This window comes from Mus musculus, chromosome 1 (genome assembly GCF_000001635.26).
Source record: "Mus musculus strain C57BL/6J chromosome 1, GRCm38.p6 C57BL/6J".
In the NCBI taxonomy this organism is placed as follows: domain Eukaryota; kingdom Metazoa; phylum Chordata; class Mammalia; order Rodentia; family Muridae; genus Mus; species Mus musculus.
The window spans coordinates 163,802,343-163,824,550 of NC_000067.6; the positions used below are offsets into that span (position 1 = coordinate 163,802,343).

The 22,208-nt window shown below is 38.7% G+C and overlaps 1 protein-coding gene across 4 annotated transcripts in view; it reads left to right on the plus strand.

Moving 5' to 3' along the window:
• The window catches only part of Kifap3 (kinesin-associated protein 3), a 154,970-nt gene that overhangs the window by 40,205 nt on the left and 92,557 nt on the right, over positions 1-22,208 (plus strand). For all 4 annotated transcript variants that reach the window (XM_006496681.3, XM_006496679.3, NM_010629.3 and 1 more), the window contains exons 6-8: positions 12,027-12,126; positions 13,483-13,607; positions 15,491-15,589. In XM_006496681.3, the coding sequence (XP_006496744.1) occupies positions 12,027-12,126; positions 13,483-13,607; positions 15,491-15,589 (324 nt within the window). The remainder of the gene's footprint in view (positions 1-12,026; positions 12,127-13,482; positions 13,608-15,490; positions 15,590-22,208) is intronic.

The following is a 22,208-nucleotide window of genomic DNA, read 5'->3' on the forward strand; positions in this document are numbered from 1 at the left end:
CTTTTTTTACCTGATATCTGTCTAGAAATTTGTCCATTTCATCCAGGTTCTCCAGTTTTGTTGAGTATAGCCTTTTGTAGAAGGATCTGATGGTGGTTTGGATTTCTTCAGGATCTGTTGTTATGTCTCCCTTTTCATTTCTGATTTTGTTAATTAGGATGCTGTCCCTGTGCCCTCTAGTGAGTCCGACTAAGGGTTTATCTATCTTGTTGATTTTCTCAAAGAACCAGCTCCTCGTTTGGTTGATTCTTTGAATAGTTCTTGTTTCCACTTCATTGATTTTGCCCCTGAGTTTGATTATTTCCTGCCTTCTACTCCTCTTGGGTGAATTTGCTTCCATTTGTTCTAGAGCTTTTAGGTGTGTTGTCAAGCTGCTAGTGTGTGCTCTCTCTAGTTTCTTTTTGGAGGCACTCAGAGGTATGAGTTTTCCTCTTAGAAATGCTTTCATTGTGTCCCATAAGTTTGGGTATGTTGTGGCTTCATTTTCATTAAACTCTAAAAAGTCTTTAATATCTTTCTTTATTATTTCCTTTACCAAGGTATCATTGAGAAGAGTGTTGTTCAGTTTCCACGTGAATGTTGGCTTTCTATCATTTATGTTGTTATTGAAGATCAGCCTTAGTCCATGGTGATCTGATAGGATGCATGGGACAATTTCACTATTTTTGTATCTTTGAGGCCTGTTTTTCTGACCAATTATATGGTCAATTTTGGAGAAGGTAGCATGAGGTGCTGAGAAGAAGGTATATCCTTGTGTTTTAGGATAAAATGTTCTGTAGATATCTGTTAAATCAATGTGTTTCATAACTTCTGTTAGTTTCACTGTGTCCCTGTTTAGTTTCTGTTTTCACGATTTGTCCATTGATGAAAGTGGTGTGTTGAAGTCTCCCACTATTATTGTGTGAGGTTCAATGTGTGCTTTGAGCTTTACTAAAGTTTCTTTAATGAATGTGGCTGCCCTTGCATTTGAAGCATAGATGTACAGAATTGAGAGTTCCTATTGGAATATTTTACCTTTGATGAGTATGAAGTGTCCCTCCTTGTCTTTTGTGATAACTTTGGGTTGGAAGTCGATTTTATTAAATATTAGAATGGCCACTCCAGCTTGTTTCTTCAGACCATTTGCTTGGAAATTTGTTTTCCAGCCTTTCATTCTGAGGTAGTGTCTGTCTTTTTCCCTGAGATGGGTTTCCTGTAAGCAGCAAAATGTTGGGTCCTGTTTGTGTAGCCAGTCTGTTAGTCTATGTCTTTTTATTGGGGAATTGAGTCCATTGATATCAATAGATATTAAGAAAAACTAATTGTTGCTTCCTTTTATTTTTGTTGTTAGAGTTGGCATTCTGTTCTTGTGGCTATCTTCTTTTAGGTTTGTTGAAGGATTACTTTCTTGCTTTTTCTAAGACGTGGTTTCCGTCCTTGTATTGTTTTTTTTTTTTTTTTTTTTCTGTTATTATCCTTTGAAGGGCTGGATTCGTGGAAAGATAATATGTGAATTTGGTTTTGTCGTGGAATACTTTGGTTTCTCCATCTATGGTAATTGAGAGTTTGGCCGGGTATAGTAGCCTGGGCTGGCATTTGTGTTCTCTTAGTGTCTGTATAACATCTGTCCAGGATCTTCTGGCTTTCATAGTCTCCTGTGATAAATCTGGTGTAATTCTGATAGGCCTGCCTTTATATGTTACTTGACCTTTTTCCCTTACTGCTTTTAATATTCTGTCTTTAGTGCATTTTTTTGTTCTGATTATTATGTGTCGGGAGGAATTTCTTTTCTGGTCTAGTCTATTTGGAGTTCTGTAGGCTTCTTGTATGTTCATGATCATCTCTTTGTTTAGGTTTGGGAAGTTTTCTTCTATAATTTTGTTGAAGATATTTGCTGGCCCTTTAAGTTGATAATCTTCATTCTCATATACTCCTATTGTTAGTAGGTTTGGTCTTCTAATTGTGTCCTGGATTTCCTGGATGTTTTGACTTAGGATCTTTTTCATTTTGCATATTCTTTGATTGTTGTGCTGATGTTCTCTATGGAATCTTCTGCACCTGAGATTCTCTCTTCCATCTCTTGTATTCTGTTGCTGATGCTTGCATCTATGGTTCCAGATTTCTTTCCTAGGTTTTCTATCTCACTTTGGGTTTTCTTTGTTGTGCCTACTTCCCTTTTTAGATCTAGTATGGTTTTGTTCATTTACATCACCTGTTTGGATGTGGCTTCCTGTTTTTCTTTAAGGACTTCTACCTGTTTGGTTTGTTTTCCTGTTTTTCTTTAAGGACTTGTAACTCTTTAGCAGTGTTCTCCTGTATTTCTTTAAGTGAGTTATTAAAGTCCTTCTTGATATCCTCTACCATCATCATGAGATATGCTTTTAAATCCGGGTCTAGCTTTTCAGGTGTGTTGGGGTGCCCAGGCCTGGCTGAGGTGGGAGTGCTGCATTCTCATGATGGTGAGTAGTCTTGGTTTCTGTTAGTAAGATTCTTACCTTTGCCTTTCGCCATCTGGTAATCTCTGGAGTTAGTTGTTATAGTTGTCTCTGGTGAAAGCTTGTTCCTCTCGTGATCCTGTTAGCCTCTATCAGTAGACCTGGGAGACTATATCTCTCCTGAGTTTCAGTGGTTAGACCACTCTCTGCAGGCAAGGTCTCCTCTTGCAGGGAAGGTGCACAGATATCTGGTGTTCTGACCTACCTCCTGGCAGAAGATGAAGGCCCGAAACAGGGCCTGTCCCAGAAGCTGTTAACTTCTGTAGTCTACAGTCTCACCTGAGCAGACTAGTCTCAGTGGGATCCAGGAACCAAGATGGCTCCCCTAGGTGCTCCAGCAAAGCCTTTCCGGGCTGGGCGGACACCTCTCCTCTGGCAGGGAAGGTCCCCGGATGTCTGGAGCCCGAAAAGGGGTCTGCCTCAGAAGCTCTGTGGCTTCCACCTGTCCCAGAAGCTGTTAACTTCTGTAGTCCACACTCTCACCAGCACAGACTAGTCTCGGCAGGATCCGGGAACCAAGATCTAGCTGTTATTTCTTTGCATACTTATTTTGCCCCTGTACCTGCTTCTGGGGCTTCATCGTGTATATGCTGCTGTGCTTTGTTCTCCACAGATCTCAGAGATTCTGCTTATTTTAACTGCCTTCTCTTTTTCCTTCAGACTAATCTAAAACACTTATATTAGCTTTTTCTGTGTCAGGTCTGCTGCTAAGATTCCCAGTGAATTTGTATTTTAGCTTTTGTTCCCTTCACTACAGATTTTCTGGTTGTGTCTTTTTTTTTTTTAATAATTGCTGTCTCTTTGATAAACCATCATTCTCAATACCTGCCTTTAAATCTGTAGAAATGGTTCAGGCATCTGTGTATATATCCGTGTATTTAAATGTTTGTACCTGTGTGAGTTTGGAGACCCTAAGAGGGCATACATCAGGTGTCTTAGTTATATCATTTTCTATCTATTCTTTGAGGCCAGGTCTCTGCTTGACTCTGGGACAGGTTTTCACAACCTTGCCAGATTCCCACACATCTCAGAGATGCACCTGTTTTCACCCCCGTAGAGCTGCTAGGTAATGATGTGCTGTGCGACATGGCCTGGTGGCAAGCTTGGGGCTGGAATCTGACTGTGGTCCCTATGATTGCACAACAAGTGCTCCTCACTGCCACCCCATCTCACCAGCCCTTTCTTCAATTTTTTGAATGTAATAATAACTGAGTTAAAATCCTTGTTGTCTCATAATCTCAGTGTCTGTGCTTTTTCATGGACAGTCTCTATTGATGACTTTATTACCTGAGCGTGGGTCATACAGTTCCATTTCTTCCTATGATGAGTTGTTTTGTTGAAACTATATGTGGCAACTGTGTAAGTCAGATTCCTGACACCCTAAGGCTTTCTATTGATGCCATTTGTTTGCTGTGTTGTGTGGATTCATTCTGCCAATTAATTAATTGGTATCCCTTCCCTTATAGAGTCACTGACTTCTTTGCTCCCTTAGCTTATTGTAGTCAGCAGTGATTGGGCAAAGACTTTATTAGATGCCTGATGATAATGTCTCCCTGCCCTTGCTGAAGACCTCTGTGTGTGTTGTGTTGAAGCATTTCACACTTCTGACTCTGCTTTCCCCCTGACACACTGTTTCAAATTCAGCCAGAATTGATGGATTAGTGGCTAAGTTTTTTTTATAGTAGGCATACAACTGTGTACCTTTATAGACTTAAGAAGAGTATGTTTGACCCCTTTGAAGCTCCTGAAAATACCTGAATTTTAGCTTTGCTTTAAAAAAATTAATAGCCTTTTTGTTAATCCTGCTAACAAAATCTTAAGCCTGTCTCTGGCATGATGATGCTACCACAGTGCTTTTATCCAAATACCCCAAGTAGAAGGCTGTTTGCACACAGCAAGCTCCAGGTCAAGATTCTCTGTACCCCATGCACCCAGCTTTTAATAAGCAACTGTGGTATGGAATCTTTTTTTTTTCCATTTTTTATTAGGTATTTAACTCATTTACATTTCCAATGCTATACCAAAAGTCCCCCATATCCACCCACCCCCACTCCCCTGCCCACCCACTCCCCCTTTTTGGCCCTGGTGTTCCCCTGTACTGGGGCATATAGAGTTTGCAAGTCCAATGGGCCTCTCTTCCCAGTGATGGCCGACTAGGCCATCTTTTGAAATATATGCAGCTAGAGTCAAGAGCTCTGGGGTACTGGTTAGTTCATAATGTTGTTCCACCTATAGGGTTGCAGATCCCTTTAGCTCCTTGGCTACTTTCTCTAGCTCCTCCATTGGGAGCCCTATGATCCATCCATTAGCTGACTGTGAGCATCCACTACTGTGTTTGCTAGGCCCCGGCATAGTCTCACAAGAGACAGCTACATCTGGGTCCTTTCAATAAAATCTTGCTAGTGTATTCAATGGTGTCAGCGTTTGGATGCTGATTATGGGGTGGATCCCTGGATATGGCAGTCTCTACATGGTCCATCCTTTCATCTCAGCTCCAAACTTTGTCTCTGTAACTCCTTCCATGGGTGTTTTGTTCCCAAATCTAAGGAGGGGCATAGTGTCCACACTTCAGTCTTCATTCTTCTTGAGTTTCATATGTTTAGCAAATTATATCTTATATCTTGGGTATCCTAGGTTTTGGGCTAATATCCACTTATCAGTGAATACATATTGTGTGAGTTTCTTTGTGAATGTGTTACCTCACTCAGGATGATGCCCTCCAGGTCCATCCATTTGGCTAGGAATTTCATAAATTCATTCTTTTTAATAGCTGAGTAGTACTCCATTGTGTAGATGTACCACATTTTCTGTATCCATTCCTCTGTTGAGGGGCATCTAGGTTCTTTCCAGCTTCTGGCTATTATAAATAAGGCTGCTATGAACATAGTGGAGCATGTGTCCTTCTTACCTGTTGGGGCATCTTCTGGATATATGCCCAGGAGAGGTATTGCTGGATCCTCCGGTAGTACTATGTCCAGTTTTCTGAGGAACCGCCAGACTGATTTCCAGAGTGGTTGTACAAGCCTGCATTCCCACCAACAATGGAGGAGTGTTCCTCTTTCTCCACATCCACGCCAGCATCTGCTGTCACCTGAATTTTTGATCTTAGCCATTCTGACTGGTGTGAGGTGGAATCTCAGGGTTGTTTTGATTTGCATTTCCCTGATGATTAAGGATGTTGAACATTTTTTCAAGTGCTTCTCTGCCATTCGGTATTCCTCAGGTGAGAATTCTTTGTTCAGTTCTGAGCCCCATTTTTTAATGGGGTTATTTGATTTTCTGAAGTCCACCTTCTTGAGTTCTTTATATATGTTGGATATTAGTCCCCTATCTGATTTAGGATAGGTAAAGATCCTTTCCCAATCTGTTGGTGGTCTTTTTGTCTTATTGACGGTGTCTTTTGCCTTGCAGAAACTTTGGAGTTTCATTAGGTCCCATTTGTCAATTCTCGATCTTACAGCACAAGCCATTGCTGTTCTGTTCAGGAATTTTTCCCCTGTGCCCATATCTTCAAGGCTTTTCCCCACTTTCTCCTCTATAAGTTTCAGTGTCTCTGGTTTTATGTGAAGTTCCTTGATCCACTTAGATTTGACCTTAGTACAAGGAGATAAGTATGGATCGATTCGCATTCTTCTACACGATAACAACCAGTTGTGCCAGCACCAATTGTTGAAAATGCTGTCTTTCTTCCACTGGATGGTTTTAGCTCCCTTGTCGAAGATCAAGTGACCATAGGTGTGTGGGTTCATTTCTGGGTCTTCAATTCTATTCCATTGGTCTACTTGTCTGTCTCTATACCAGTACCATGCAGTTTTTATCACAATTGCTCTGTAGTAAAGCTTTAGGTCTGGCATGGTGATTCCGCCAGAAGTTCTTTTATCCTTGAGAAGACTTTTTGCTATCCTAGATTTTTTGTTATTCCAGACAAATTTGCAAATTGCTCCTTCCAATTCGGTGAAGAATTGAGTTGGAATTTTGATGGGGATTGCATTGAATCTGTAGATTGCTTTTGGCAAGATAGCCATTTTTACAATGTTGATCCTGCCAATCCATGAGCATGGGAGATCTTTCCATCTTCTGAGATCTTCCTTATTTTCTTTCTTCAGAGATTTGAAGTTTTTATCATACAGATCTTTCACTTCCTTAGTTAGAGTCACGCCAAGATATTTTATATTATTTGTGACTATTGAGAAGGGTGTTGTTTCCCTAATTTCTTTCTCAGCCTGTTTATTCTTTGTATAGAGAAAGGCCATTGACTTGTTTGAGTTTATTTTATATCCAGCTACTTCACCGAAGCTGTTTATCAGGTTTAGGAGTTCTCTGGTAGAATTTTTAGGGTCACTTATATATACTATCATATCATCTGCAAAAAGTGATATTTTGACTTCCTCTTTTCCAATTTGTATCCCCTTGATCTCCTTTTGTTGTCGAATTGCTCTGGCTAATACTTCAAGTACTATGTTGAAAAGGTAGGGAGAAAGTGGGCAGCCTTGTCTAGTCCCTGATTTTAGTGGGATTGCTTCCAGTTTCTCTCCATTTACTTTGATGTTGGCTACTGGTTTGCTGTAGATTGCTTTTATCATGTTTAGGTATGGGCCTTGAATTCCTGATCTTTCCAAAACTTTTATCATGAATGGGTGTTGGATCTTGTCAAATGCTTTTTCTGCATCTATCGAGATGATCATGTGGTTTTTGTCTTTGAGTTTGTTTATATAATGGATTACATTGATGGATTTTCGTATATTAAACCATCCCTGCATCCCTGGAATAAAACCTACTTGGTCAGGATGGATGATTGCTTTAATGTGTTCTTGGATTCGGTTAGCGAGAATTTTATTGAGGATTTTTGCATCGATATTCATAAGAGAAATTGGTCTGAAGTTCTCTATCTTTGTTGGATCTTTCTGTGGTTTAGGTATCAGAGTAATAGTGGCTTCATAAAATGAGTTGGGTAGAGTACCTTCTACTTCTATTTTGTGAAATAGTTTGTGCAGAACTGGAATTAGATCTTCTTTGAAGGTCTGATAGAACTCTGCACTAAACCCGTCTGGTCCTGGGCTGTTTTTGGTTGGGAGACTATTAATAACTGCTTCTATTTCTTTTGGTGATATGGGACTGTTTAGATGGTCAACTTGATCCTGATTCAACTTTGGTACCTGGTATCTGTCCAGAAATTTGTCCATTTCGTCCAGGTTTTCCAGTTTTGTTGAGTATAGCCTTTTGTAGAAGGATCTGATGGTGTTTTGGATTTCTTCAGGATCTGTTGTTATGTCTCCCTTTTCATTTCTGATTTTGTTAATTAGGATTTTGTCCCTGTGCCCTTTAGTGAGTCTAGCTAAGGGTTTATCTATCTTGTTGATTTTCTCAAAGAACCAACTCCTCGTTTGGTTAATTCTTTGAATAGTTCTTCTTGTTTCCACTTGGTTGATTTCACCCCTGAGTTTGATTATTTCCTGCCGTCTACTCCTCTTGGGTGAATTTGCTTCCTTTTTTTCTAGGGCTTTTAGATGTTTTGTCAAGCTGCTAGTATGTGCCGTCTCCCGTTTCTTCTTGGAGGCACTCAGAGCTATGAGTTTCCCTCTTAAAAATGCTTTCATTGTGTCCCATAGGTTTGGGTACGTTGTGGCTTCATTTTCATTAAACTCTAAAAAGTCTTTAATTTCTTTCTTTATTCCTTCCTTGACCAAGGTATCATTGAGAAGAGTGTTATTCAGTTTCCACGTGAATGTTGGCTTTCCATTATTTATGTTGTTATTGAAGATCAGTCTTAGGCCATGGTGGTCTGATAGGATACATGGGACAATTTCAATATTTTTGTATCTATTGAGGCCTGTTTTGTGACCAATTATATGGTCAATTTTGGAGAAGGTCCCGTGAGGTGCTGAGAAGAAGGTATATCCTTTTGTTTTAGGATAAAATGTTCTGTAGATATCTGTCAGGTCCATTTGTTTCATAACTTCTGTTAGTTTCACTGTGTCCCTGTTTAGTTTCTGTTTCCACGATCTGTCCTTTGAAGAAAGTGGTGTGTTGAAGTCTCCCACTATTATTGTGTGAGGTGCAATGTATGCTTTGAGCTTTACTAAAGTGTCTCTAATGAATGTGGCTGCCCTTGCATTTGGTGCGTAGATATTCAGAATTGAGAGTTCCTCTTGGAGGATTTTACCTTTGATGAGTATGAAGTGTCCCTCCTTGTCTTTTTTGATAACTTTGGGTTGGAAGTCGATTTTATCCGATATTAAAATGGCTACTCCAGCTTGTTTCTTCAGTCCATTTGCTTGGAAAATTGTTTTCCAGCCTTTCACTCTGAGGTAGTGTCTGTCTTTTTCCCTGAGATGGGTTTCCTGTAAGCAGCAGAATGTTGGGTCCTGTTTGTGTAGCCAGTCTGTTAGTCTATGTCTTTTTATTGGGGGAATTGAGTCCATTGATATTAAGAGATATTAAGGAGAAGTAATTGTTGCTCCCTTTTATTTTTGTTGTTAGAGTTGGCATTCTGTTCTTGTGGCTGTCTTCTTTTTGGTTTGTTGAATGATTACTTTCTTGGTTGTTCTAGGGCGTGATTTCCGTCCTTGTATTGCTTCTTTTCTGTTATTATCCTTTGAAGGGCTGGATTCGTGGAAAGATATTGTGTGAATTTGTTTTTGTCGTGGAATACTTTGGTTTCTCCATCTATGGTAATTGAGAGTTTGGCTGGGTATAGTAGCCTGGGCTGGCATTTGTGTTCTCTTAGTGTCTGTATAACATCTGTCCAGGCTCTTCTGGCTTTCATAGTCTCTGGTGAAAAGTCTGGTGTAATTCTGATAGGCCTTCCTTTATATGTTACTTGACCTTTCTCCCTTACTGCTTTTAATATTCTATCTTTATTTAGTGCATTTGTTGTTCTGATTATTATATGTCGGGAGGAATTTCTTTTCTGGTCCAGTCTATTTGGAGTTCTGTAGGCTTCTTGTATGATCATGGGCATCTCTTTTTTTATGTTTGGGAAGTTTTCTTCTATTATTTTGTTGAAGATATTAGCTGGCCCTTTAAGTTGAAAATCTTCATTCTCATCAATTCCTATTATCCGTAGGTTTGGTCTTCTCATTGTGTCCTGGATTACCTGGATGTTTTGAGTTAGGATCCTTTTGTATTTTGTATTTTCTTTGACTGTTGTGTCGATGTTCTCTATGGAATCTTCTGCACCTGAGATTCTCTCTTCCATTTCTTGTATTCTGTTGCTGATGCTCGCATCTATGGTTCCAGATCTCTTTCCTAGGGTTTCTATCTCCAGCGTTGCCTCGCTTTGAGTTTTCTTTATTGTGTCTACTTCCCCTTTAGTTCTAGTATGGTTTTGTTCATTTCCATCACCTGTTTGGATGTGTTTTCCTGTTTTTCTTTAATGATTTCTACCTGTTTGGCTGTGTTTTCCTGCTTTTCTTTAAGGGCCTGTAACTCTTTAGCAGTGCTCTCCTGTAATTCTTTAAGTGACTTATGAGAGTCCTTCTTGATGTCCTCTATCATCATCGTGAGAAATGTTTTTAAATCTGGGTCTAGATTTTCGGTTGTGTTGGGGTGCCCAGGACTAGGTGGGGTGGGAGTGCTGCGTTCTGATGATGGTGAGTGGTCTTGATTTCTGTTAGTAGGATTCTTACGTTTGCCTTTCGCCATCTGGTAATCTCTGAGCTAGCTGTTTTAGTTGTCACTGTTAAGAGCTTGTTCTTCAGGTGACTCTGTTAGCCTCTATGAGCAGACCTGGAGGGTAGCACTCTCCTTAGTTTCAGTGGGCAGAGTATTCTCTGCAGGCAAGCTCTCTTCTTGCAAGGCAGGTACCCAGATATCTGGTGTTCGAACCAGACTCCTGGCAGAAGTTGTGTTCCACTCACCAGAGGTCTTAGGATCCCGTGGGGAATCCTGTGTGGGCCCTTGCGGGTGTCAGGCGACTCAGCTGGCAAGGTAGCCCGGGCTACCTTACCAGCAGAGTCTTGCCCGACACCCGCAAGGGCCCACACGGGACTCCCCACGGGACCCTAAGACCTCTGGTGAGTGGAACACAGTGCCTGCCCCAATCCAATCGCGCGGAACTTGAGACTGCGGTACATAGGGAAGCAGGCTACCCGGGCCTGATCTGGGGCACAAGTCCCTTCCGCTCGACTGTGGTATGGAATCTAACGGAAGCTTCAGACTGTGTCTTCCTTAGCTTCTGTGCCATGCCTGTCTGCATGCTGCCGTGATCCTGCCTTCATGATAATGGTCTGAACCTCTGAAATGCAAGTCAGCCCCAATTAAATGCTGCCCTTATAAGAGTTGATGCGGTCATGGTGTCTGTTCACAGTAATAAAAGGCTAAAACAAGTAGGTATAGAGATGTAAGTTGAGGTTTCTCTGTTGTTCAGTCCTTCATAACCCATGTAGTTAATGGTCAGAACATGACCTTACCCAGGTATCCAATTAGTGACCAGAACATGACCTTACCCAGGTATCGAGTTAGTGATCAGAACATGGCCTTACTTGGGTATCCAAATTCCTCTTGTTGTTGTTCCTGTGTGCCTGCTGTTCCTTTGTGGACAGATGTTGTTTCTTCAGGAGACTGTCTCCTTTCCATGTCCACTTCCACACAGTGGCAGGTATGCTGTTTTCTTCTCCTTCATTGCTTCACTTGATAAAGCCTATACCCATATAATACTGTTGGTGGTTGGTCTGTAGTTTTACTTGTGCTGTATAGAATTAAATCCAAGGCCAGCATCCACACAAATACCTGAGGGAGTGTGGTATCCCACTTTTAATTCCAGTACAGACACGTAATTTCCACAGCAAGCTAGCTAGCTAGAGGTAACATTTAGGGAGCCCTGGATTCACCAGAGAGACACTGTTGCAATGTATAAGGTGCCAACAATTGAGAAAGACTCCTAATAACAGCCTCTGCCCTCTGTATATATGTGCATACCCATGTGCAAACACATAGGTACCACAAACACATCCTCATGCAAAAAAATAAAAAATCTTGTAACAACTCATTAAAAACTAACTCATATTTACTTAATATCTCCAAATACTCACCTTCTAACAAAGATACTCATATATGTCCAAGAGCTTATTTTCTGAAATTTCTACTTTTATGTTTTTGTTATGTGTTATGGAAATATGACTTTCCTTCACATAAGTTTAACCTGTTTACCTTTATGGAGCTAAGTTGGCTGAACTGCTCATTTATATTCTGGGTATAGTCTAGTCTTTGTCCTAGTAGAGAAACTCAGAAGTTAAAAGAAGAAAGCAAAGTAATACAGTAGTAAGATACCAAGCAGAAACAAGTCAGGAAGTGGACAGCCTCGGGTGATCTTACTGTTGAATTTAATCTGACTCACAGCTGATTTCTTACTGCATACACATGTATGTCAGGTGGTTTGAATTAAAGTTATTCATCTAAATTAGCTTTCCGTATTGGAAAGAAGCATCCTACTTTTCTGTTCCAGTTCCATCTTGGCTTTGTTACTTATTCATAAGTAGACATTTAAAACCAACCTCCCTTTATATCAAAGGGGAGGTAAATGATCATGTCCGTATGTTTCCTTTTCTTTAGAAACTGCCCTGGGTGCGCTAGCAAGAGTCCTGAGAGAAGACTGGAAACAAAGTGTTGAGTTAGCTACAAACATCATTTATATCTTCTTTTGCTTTTCTAGGTAAGTATAGATTCTTAGAGGACTGATCGGCCTCTATTGCTGTCTGCCTGTGTTAGTGTTGATTCTCTCCGTCTTTGTTTGGCCATGCTCTGTGTCTTATGCTGGCTTTTTTCTTTGTTGTTCTTTTCCTTCAGTCTACACTTCCCTATGCCTGCACACACGCACACATGCGCACACACATTCATATACACTCCATTTGGCACAATGGTGTGGCGTATGATTGTGACTCTGGAGGAAGATGACCTCAGTTTGAATGCAGTGTCTGCTGTTTACTCGCTGTGTACTCTTGGTTATTTTACTTAATCTCTTTGGGCCTCAGTTCCTTCTTATATAAAATTTTCATTGTAATATCAATGTTTTCTTCAGTACACATACTTCTGTATTTCAATTTTTAGCAATGTAGTAAATACTTAGTGCATACAGTGTAATAGTTTGATTAAATGATTAAATCAAGGTGGTTGGCATTTCCAACTCTGTTAATACTTAACATTTCTTTGTATTGGACATGTTTAAATTCCTCTCTTCCAGTTCTTTCTGAAATATATTAAATTGTTATGAACTGTAGTTACCATACTATGCTATAAAATTAGAACTTATTCCTCCTATATTGCTGTATGTTGGTTTTGGTACTCACTATCCAACTTCCCTTTATTCTCCATAAACTAGCTCTAGAAGTCTCTGGTCTGCTCTCTTTATATGAAGTCAACTCTTCCATATATCTGAACAAGGACATAGGACATTTACTTTTCTTTGTTTGACTTATTTCATTTAACATAATGCCTTCTAGTTCCATTCATGTTTCTAGTAAGTTGCAAAGTTTTATTCTCTTAGTGGTTAAATATGTTTTATTTATATGTATATATTTCAATAAGGATGTTATTGAGACTTTATGAAAAATTTCTAGCCAATTAGATCTGAATAAACTAGAATTAGCAAAGAGATTTTATTCAATAAATGCTTGAATAAAGTAATTATCTAGCAAACATATACCCAATAAAGAGTGCATAGTGTTATTATAATATTTGTTTTGTTAGACAATATTCCGAAATGTATTATGAAACTATTTTAGTAGTTAATGTGGTGATTAATCATAAAAACATGCTTATAATGTTATTTAAGGTACGGGCAGAATGTTAACACATATTTAAGATAATTTTATAATTTCAAATTTTATTTAAATTTAATTTTTAGTTTAAATTTATTTGAAAAATTATTATACTGTGGTTATATTCATACACTAGAATATATGTCAAACTTAAGTTTTGTATGTTTTATGTCAGTTTAAGCCAAAACCACAATTTCTCCTATATGAAAAAAAGTACCCTTTTTAATGTATATTAAAATCTCTTTTTGAAGCTTTTCTCATTTTCATGGACTCATCACTCACTACAAAATTGGAGCACTGTGTATGAATATCATTGATCATGAGTTAAAAAGACACGAGCTTTGGCAAGAAGAACTCTCTAAGAAGAAGAAAGCTGATATCCTTTCTGTGCCCTCTGACCTAGTGCCTGTGCTTAGGCGCTTTGGATGGTAGGGTGGGCTTGTTCTCTCTGTTTTTTTAATCTCTGTCACGTTTTTTGGAAACCATGCAAGAATGTGTCAAAGGTAAAGATAGAGGTTGGACTGATCAGGATAAACACAGTTGGACATGGACTCCTGTCTCTCCCCTTTGGACCAGTTAGTGAGGGAGAAGCGTGCTGCCTGCAGCAGTGCTGGATGACTGAGTAAGAGTCTCAGTGACTGCACATGTGGCATACGGCCATGTGTTTGCTGAACATGGCTGCTTATGCACTTCCTGATAACTGTGATGGGAATGGAGTACCTTTTTCCATGAACCCAATTTTTCAGGGAAGCTAACTTTTTATGAAGTTCAATTTTTCTAGTTAAGTAAGTTTTTCTAGTTGAGAGGTGTATAGAATGATAGAACCCATGAGATGAACTTTAGAAATTCTCTATTTTAATGTATTTTTTGGGCTAAGAGTTGTTTTTAGTTCTTTAACAAATGCTTTCAAACACTGTGTTATTGCCCATTGGCTTAAAGCATTTTGGGGGTAGGTGGTCCTTTGCTTTTTGAGCTATTCAGATAACTTCTATCTATTGATTTTAGTTTTCCATATTGAATACAGTATAATGATATTCTTCTCTTCAACATTACAGTAATCTCATCTGAAGCAATTTATCATATGGTCTTTACAATTTAATTCTAGCTCAAAGGTCCTGGACTGACTATTCATACTTGTCTTAACATGAGATGTTTTATAAATCAGCAAGCCTGTAAGCAATAGCTTTATTTGACTACACTATATATTTGTATCTGTTAGAAATGAAAGCAACATTCCTGTAAGAAAACTGAGGCAGAGAGGCAGACGAGCATAATGGACTGAAACTGCTTTAATTGAATCAATGAGAGATCCTGACTTTTCTACAGGATGAAGGCTTAGTGCATGTACACACATAAGTAGCTATCAGGAAATTACAACTATTTTTAATTTTTTTTTTTGTATTTTTTCTTTCTGGTTTAAATGAGAGCAGGATAGGTTGTTTTCCATACCTAGGCATATCGTTTCTGCCGGTGTAGCTGAAGTCAGGCTGGGACTAAGATGTTTTTTATTATGACTTGGGGCTATTGCCCAGGAGCCGGATGCAGGTCTTCTTGACCTGAGGCTATTACCCATTCAGTCCTGTTTGACGAAAGGTGGTGCATTCCTTAAATCTTCTTTGTGGAACTCATGGGTCTGATTCTTTAGAATGTCCTTCTCTTGGAATCTCCAACCCGAGCAAGGTGCTAAAAAGCTGTAGAATTAATCTGCATATTCAAATATTTTGGCTGTCTGCCTGAAGAAGAGTTTATTATTCTTAGCAACTATACGAGTTACTGTAAGAAAGTAACCTTTCTAATGGACCCACTTAGAGTCTGTTCTAGACTTGGCAACTTTCATAATATGTTTGCATGTAATTACTGAGAATTGAAGTATTTGGTGGAGTCAAACATTTCCTCATACTAGGACTACAAGGGAATTATGGGACCTTTGGCTAACATGCCCTGTTTTGCACAGTCCTGCGGCTAAGATTTTAAATGGGTGAGGAATATAGCTCAAGTTGCAGCCAGGCTTGGTAGCACATGCTTTTTAACCCTAGTACTCCAGAGGCAGAGGTAGGTGGGTCTCTGAGTCTGGGCCCAGCTGAGTCTACATAAGTTCCAGGTCAGCCAGAGTTACATAGTGAAACCCTGACTTAATTATTAATAATGATGACAGTAATTTGCATATAAAACATATTTGCACTGTTCTCAAAGTAGTCTTCAGTAGTTTTTTTTTTTTTTCACTTCAGTTCATGCTTGCAATCCTTAACTTGATTTTACTTGATGAAGACCTTGAAAATCAAACATTGAGAAAGGATTATGACAAAACCTTTAAAAAATACCAAGGACTTGTGGTAAAACAAGAGCAGCTACTGAGAGGTATGAGTACCTGTCACTTCCTGACACTTCCTGACACTCAGAGGCTAATGTAAAATTATTTTAGCTTTCAAATTCTGCTTCTAACATTTGTTGAATAATAAGAGACTTTAATATTATATGGCTTTGCTGTCACTTAAGATGCAGAGACTTTAGATTTAGTTAGACTGGCATTGATCCTTTCCGTGAAGTACCATAGTCCTGGCTCATAGTCAACTATGGATTTTGGGTTATTTAATTGCTTATTTGATGACCTTTGTACGTGGAAATATTTGTACATGGATACATTTTTGTTCCCTGATTGTTCTTAGCTTTTCTAACTACACTGAAGTTTTCAAATTTTGCTGCTGTTCTGTTTGGTTTGGCATTGCTAGGAACCAAAACAAGGACTGCACTGCTAGACAGGCATCCTTCTGCTGCACCCTGCCTCCCAGCCTGTTTCAAAGATCTGAAGTTGCATAGTTAAGTTCAGCCTATTGAAGAAGAAGCCAGGACCTTTTCAATGTTCAGGGTTTAAAAAGACTAGAATATAGTAACTTTGACCTGGGTCAACATATAAGCCAAAATACGTTAGATCTTTAAAAATAATTCTTTTGTTAGAATTTAAAAACACGAAGTTGGTTTTTTAAAGAATAGTAAGCTCTATTTTTAACAAAAATACTTTATTTATGCAAATGCTTTATGTTCTATTCACCCAGTTTTGTTAAGAGTTAATTGATAGATAGTAAACATAATTTGGTATACTTTAATTAATGCAAATAATAACTAGACTGTGACATATTCAATAGCTGCTTTGTATATCTGTTGTCATCCTGTCATTTTTTTTCCTTCTCCCTCCTTCTCTAGTAATTTAGAGGAATAAGTGGAATTATACAGTATCTTGTTTGGTCAGAATAAGGATACATCCATGTTGTTGGGTTTATCAGTATTTTTTTTTCTTTTAATTATTCATATCTGATAATTTTACATATTCTCTTATGGATTCTTTCTAGTTTTTGGCAGTTGCTTTTCTGTGCTCCTTTGAGCAGTCATCTGTATGGGCAGATATCATTTCATATTTATATCCTCAGAGATGGCACAGTGTGCATTGTTTAGCTACACTGAAGACTACCACTACATAGAAGTGCTCTTCTTGCAACCCTCCTAGCCGATGTTCCCACCATTAATGCATAAAAGTCCCAAGTTACTGAAAAGGATGGATGCGAGCTGGGTGGTAGCACACATCTTTAATCCCAGTACTTAGGAGACAGAGGCAGACTGATCTCTCAGTTCCTGGTCCACAGAGTGAGTTCTAGGACAGCCAGGGCTACACAGAGAAGTCCTGTCTTAAAGAAAGAAAGAAAGAAAGAGAGAGAGAGAGAGAGAGAGAGAGAGAGAGAGAGAGAGAGAGAGAGAGAGAGAGAGAGAGAAAGGCAGGCAGGCAGACAGAAAAGAAAGAAGGCTGATATGATCAATATTATTAACTTTAGTTAACTTATAATTTAATATAATTGTAGTCATGATTTGAAATTCCCAGTCTACTCTGGGAAGAGAGTCTCTTCATATATCAATCTGCATTTCTTTTGTTGAAGTCTCCTTTCATGTATTTTGTTTATTTCTTAGTGGGATTATTTGTATACATACATGTGCATGTATATATATTATGTTTGTGTGATATGTTTTATATAACCTTTCTAAAATACATGATTTGTTCACAATGCAGTCCGATTATATCTTTTCACACACTAATAATGTCTTTTGAGGATCAGAATTTCTAGTCTTTATGAATTATAAAGACTAATTGTTGTTAGGCACTGTACCTATAATATCTTCCCTAACTGGAGTTCACAGTGATGTTTTGCTGTGTTTTATTCTAGAAGTTCTGTCATCCCAGGGTTTGTAGTAAAATCAGTGATTCATTTTGAATACATTTGAATGAGTCAGTTTTTTGGGTTTTTTTTTTTGTCATATGAATATATGCACTATTTATTTCAAAAATGGAATTAGTTTCTGTCTTTGCCAGAAAGTCACTCCTCCATATATGTGCATGTCTGTTTGGCACTTTGTCTACCCATCATTTTTGTGTAGTTTTTGTTGGTAGACAGCATAACGATTATAGAAAAGGTTTTAAATAATTTTAAGAATAAAGCAGAATTAAAAAGAGCTTACTCAATGTGGTCACATGGGGAAGCAGATCAAAGAGATACAGAGAAACCCTCAAGTATGTTTTTGGAATTCGGAAGAAAAATCAATTCAAATAGAAGGTCAAGGAGATGTGCCTCTAAGCAGTTCAGGTCAAGATGTGGTCCCGCCCACTATTGACCCATTCTTGTCTGGGTCTCAGTCTCATCCTGTAAGTGGTCTGACAAGTTGTTAAAACTGTATGAATTCTCTTCCAGGGAGACAGATTTCCCCTCTGCCTGGTGCCTTTTCCTTCTCTCAGAATGAGATTCCTGAAGAAATTCCCATTTCTTCAAGGGTGCATTGTTTCAGGAGTCTGCTTGTATCTCTTCAGAATGTCATCATTTCTACCAGACTTCTAATATTTCTCCACTTCATGTTTTAGCACCTCAGTATTGATATACAACATTTCCATGTCTGAAACAAATATAATATACAAAATACAAATAATGGCCAAGGCTAGAGCACATTTTGTTAGTGCTGGGTACCTATGCAAGAGAACCATTTTTCATAATCTCTTGGCATTTAGTCACTTTTGGAAGGGCTGGCACAAGCAATTTTGCCTTGTAGGTTTGAGAAACATCTCATCATAAAGTCTAGGCTCGCCTTAGAATTATTATCTTCTTGGTTCAGTTTTTCTAGTGATGGGGTGCCCAATATGACTATTTTAGTTCTGAACGTCTGTATCCACACGTTAGTCTTCCTTCTTGAGTTTCATATGTTTTACAAATTGTATCTTGGATATTCTGTTGGCTGGAGAGATGGCCCAGTGGTTAAGAGTACTGGCTGCTTGCTCTTCCAGAGGTCCTAAGTTCAATTCCCAGCAACCACATGGTAGTTCACAACCATCTATAATGGGATCTAATGCCCTCTTCTGGTGCGTCTAAAGACAGCTACAGTGTACTCATACACATAAAATAAATATTTTCTGAAGACGTTGATGATTAACCATCTGGCGGTTTGTTCTTCATTGTCCCACAATCCTGGTTGATCTGGGTTGGACCCGCACTGGGGGAAGAAGGAAAGTGACAGATGGAGCTAGTGCTGCTAAGCCTTTCAGGCTCAATTTAACCAGTGGAATATAGAAGAGATGGCTCTTGGGTTGGGTTTACATAGGGTCCATTCTGCTTGTCTTGTGGGAAATATCCTAGCATCTCAAAATGTTCAGGTTTCTTTGTCAGAAGCTGTACTTGTGTAGACTGTTAACAGTTTACTTATAAGACTTGACAAAAACACAACTACCAGTAATACACAAACTTAGCTAGAAGGCTTTACAAAAAGAGCAATAAAAATAAAACTATTTTGAAAAATAAGTAACTGAGTACAGGCTTGCAGATATCTAATGCTTTTCAATCTTTAAAGGTTTACATGGTATGAGTCGTCTCACTTTGTCACACAGGACCACCTCTCTTGTGGCTTCAGAATTAGCTCAGGCTGTTCATCCTGGCCCATGGCCAGCGAGAAGCAGGGCACGTGCTGACCTGCTGTGCTGCTAGCTCAAGGTGGCTTCTAGCTGGCCGAAGCTAGGGTTACTGTCTCTCCTTTAGCCATAGCTGCTTGCTGCAAATGCATTGTGCAGAGCAATAGCTCTTGGCTACTTTGCATGTATGAATTTTACATGTTCTTTAACTCTGTTAATATTTTATAACATGTAAACTTTAGATACACAATTGTACATGTTTCTAGTCAGTTGCATTGTGCATCAGATACACTGACATCAGATTAAAATAGTCGCTTTCAATGCAGTCATCTAAAGCCTGCAACACAAGCTGGTCAGTTTTTGAATTTTTTATTAGAGTTTAACTTGCTCTGTTTTGTTGTTTTAAGATGGAAGCTGAGGTCATTTGTCTAAGAATTTAGTTTAGAACACAAATGTTCCCTCTGACTGCAACCCACATAGTTTCATGGTTTTTTTTTATTTATAATTTTATTTGGTTAAGGTTAATTTCCATTTCCCTTTTTTTAACTCATAGGTTATTTACACAGCAATCATTTTGTTCCAGATAAGTAGGGATTTTCCACAGATTTTCGTGTCATTGATATGTCCCCTTCTGTGTTTAATTTCAGATGGTTTATGACTTTTGTCTTCACATTCACTAGCCTTTTCTTCTCTAAGTTCCCGGCAGTGTGTTTATATTCCATTTCATTGTTAAGAACTCTTAGGATTTTTTATTTTTATTTTTCGGTCCCCCACATGTCTCCCTAACTTCCCCTGCTTTTGGGTTGTATCCCCTATGCCTTTAAATGGCTTGATAATCTTTGATTGTCTGCCAGATGGTTTGAAGTGTACGTTATTCTTTATTCATATAAATGATCTTTTATTATGGGATGCTGGAGAGATGACTCAACAATTTTGAGTACTCATTGCTCTTACAAGAGGACTAGTGTTCAGTTTCAACACACACAATAGGTAGGTCACATCTACCTCTAAGTCCAGTTTTGAGAGATCCAGTGCTCTCTTCTAGCCTCTCTGAGCACTGCATATATGTGGTAAGCATATAGACAAGCAGGCACACACCCAAGCATAAAAACGAAATAACCGAGTACTCAATTAATTAAAAAGTTAATAAATATTTTTGAGTTTTGGGAAATAGTTTAGCAACCTGGAAAGATTTTGAGCTTTTTAGGTCTTGATCTTGATTTGTGACTATAAGTAGAATTTAGTCTAAATTTCCTTACTACTACTAAGGCAAGACACTTTGAAAATTCCTCAATTACCTATAGATTACAGGATTTCCAGTGTGAGCTATTTCTAGTTACTTGTACAGCACCATGTGATTTCTCTTCTAATCCTTGCTTGTTGTTGTTCTGTCCCTGGGCTCAGTTGACTCCTAAATATACTTGTGCCCAGCTGTACCCTACTCCATATACAAGGGAATTTATAGAACTCCAGAGTTCTCTCTGTAGAGCTGTCCAGTGCTCTTCTGGGTGATTTTGCTTCCGGCAGACCTTCAGTCCATCTCCGTTGCTTGGAGATTTGTCAGGTTCTGCCTGGGTTCTTCCTTGTGTGGTAATGTGGATACTGGGCCTGGACAGCCTTCTGGGCAGTCACAGGAGCCTTCGAGGCAGTCACAGGAGCCTTATTTCCATTGTTTCTTAACTCTCAGAGATTACTACAATTCATTGTTTGATGTCTAGTATTGTGAAAACCTTAGTTTGTGTATTTTAATCTTTTGTTTGTTTTTAATAAAACAAATCTCTAATGAAGTTGCTCAAAATGGCTCTCTTTAAATAATTCTCACACAGTTCTGAAGCCTAGAAGGCAAAAATTAAAGTGATATCATGATCATGTTTCTTCTGTTGGCTCTAGAGAATAATTACAACTTGTTTGTCATCTTGGTATCTCTCAGGCTGTCTAATACTTCTTGGCTTGTTTGTTACAAATCACTCCCAGCTCTGCTTGCATTTCAGCCAAGGCTTCAATTACTAGATTAAGACTCTCCCCTAATCGATTACTGCATTATCTTATCTACTACAGTTGCAAAGACTATATTTCCAAGTAAAGCCTAATGCTAAGGTCCTGTTAAATTTTAGGTAGGCACTGTTCAACTCACTTCATCACCTTTGGCTATACACAGAAGGCTTCTGTGTGCTCTCAAAACAGCTTAAACATCTTCTTGCATTATCATATTTCATGGAAGCTCTCAACATGATGCAGCAGGATAAATAACTGAGCTTGAGACTCTGCTGGGCATGTGTTTTTATTTAGTTCTGCTGCCTCCTAGCCATGTAGATAGGGCAAGTTACTTAAGTTATGTACAGCTAGTTTTCCTGTCTATAAGATGTTTGTGCTACATTTGCTTATAAATATTTTAGAATTATTTATTTTTGTTGAATAGAATAATAGCTGTCATACATGCAGTATAATTTACCTTTCTATGGCAAATTTTGCTAAATAAATATTTATCAATTTGTACTAGTATAAGTACTAGTATTAGTACTAGTATATTGGGGTAGCTTAGATGGGAGGATCACATGTTCACAGTCAGCCTGGGCTAATGGTCAAGTCCTGGCTAAAGGGACAAAACTATTAAATGAAATGCCAGAAATAGTAACATCAAGGCATTAAAAACGGCAAAAAGGATTATATTTATCAATAACCTATATAACTTTGACAAAAATATTTTTTCAAGCCACACTATGAAACTTCCTGTCAAGACAGAATATAAACTATGACCTATTATACAGTTCTCACCTTGAGAAAGGAAGTTGTTTGATTTCTGTGGGGAACTGATATCTTTATTACAGGTGTCTAAAGGACATTTTATTTAGAACTGGTAGAGCCTGCCCTAATCCCTGTCTGGCATAACAACAATGTCAGGAGCCATCTAGGAAAGGCTAAGGCAATCAGGTGACCTTGCTGGAGATGGCCTAAGATGGATGAGCTCTGAGAGGCAAGGTCCTAAGAGACTTCATCTCAGGATGGCTTCCTGCAGCTGATAGGCCTTTCCTGTCACTCTTA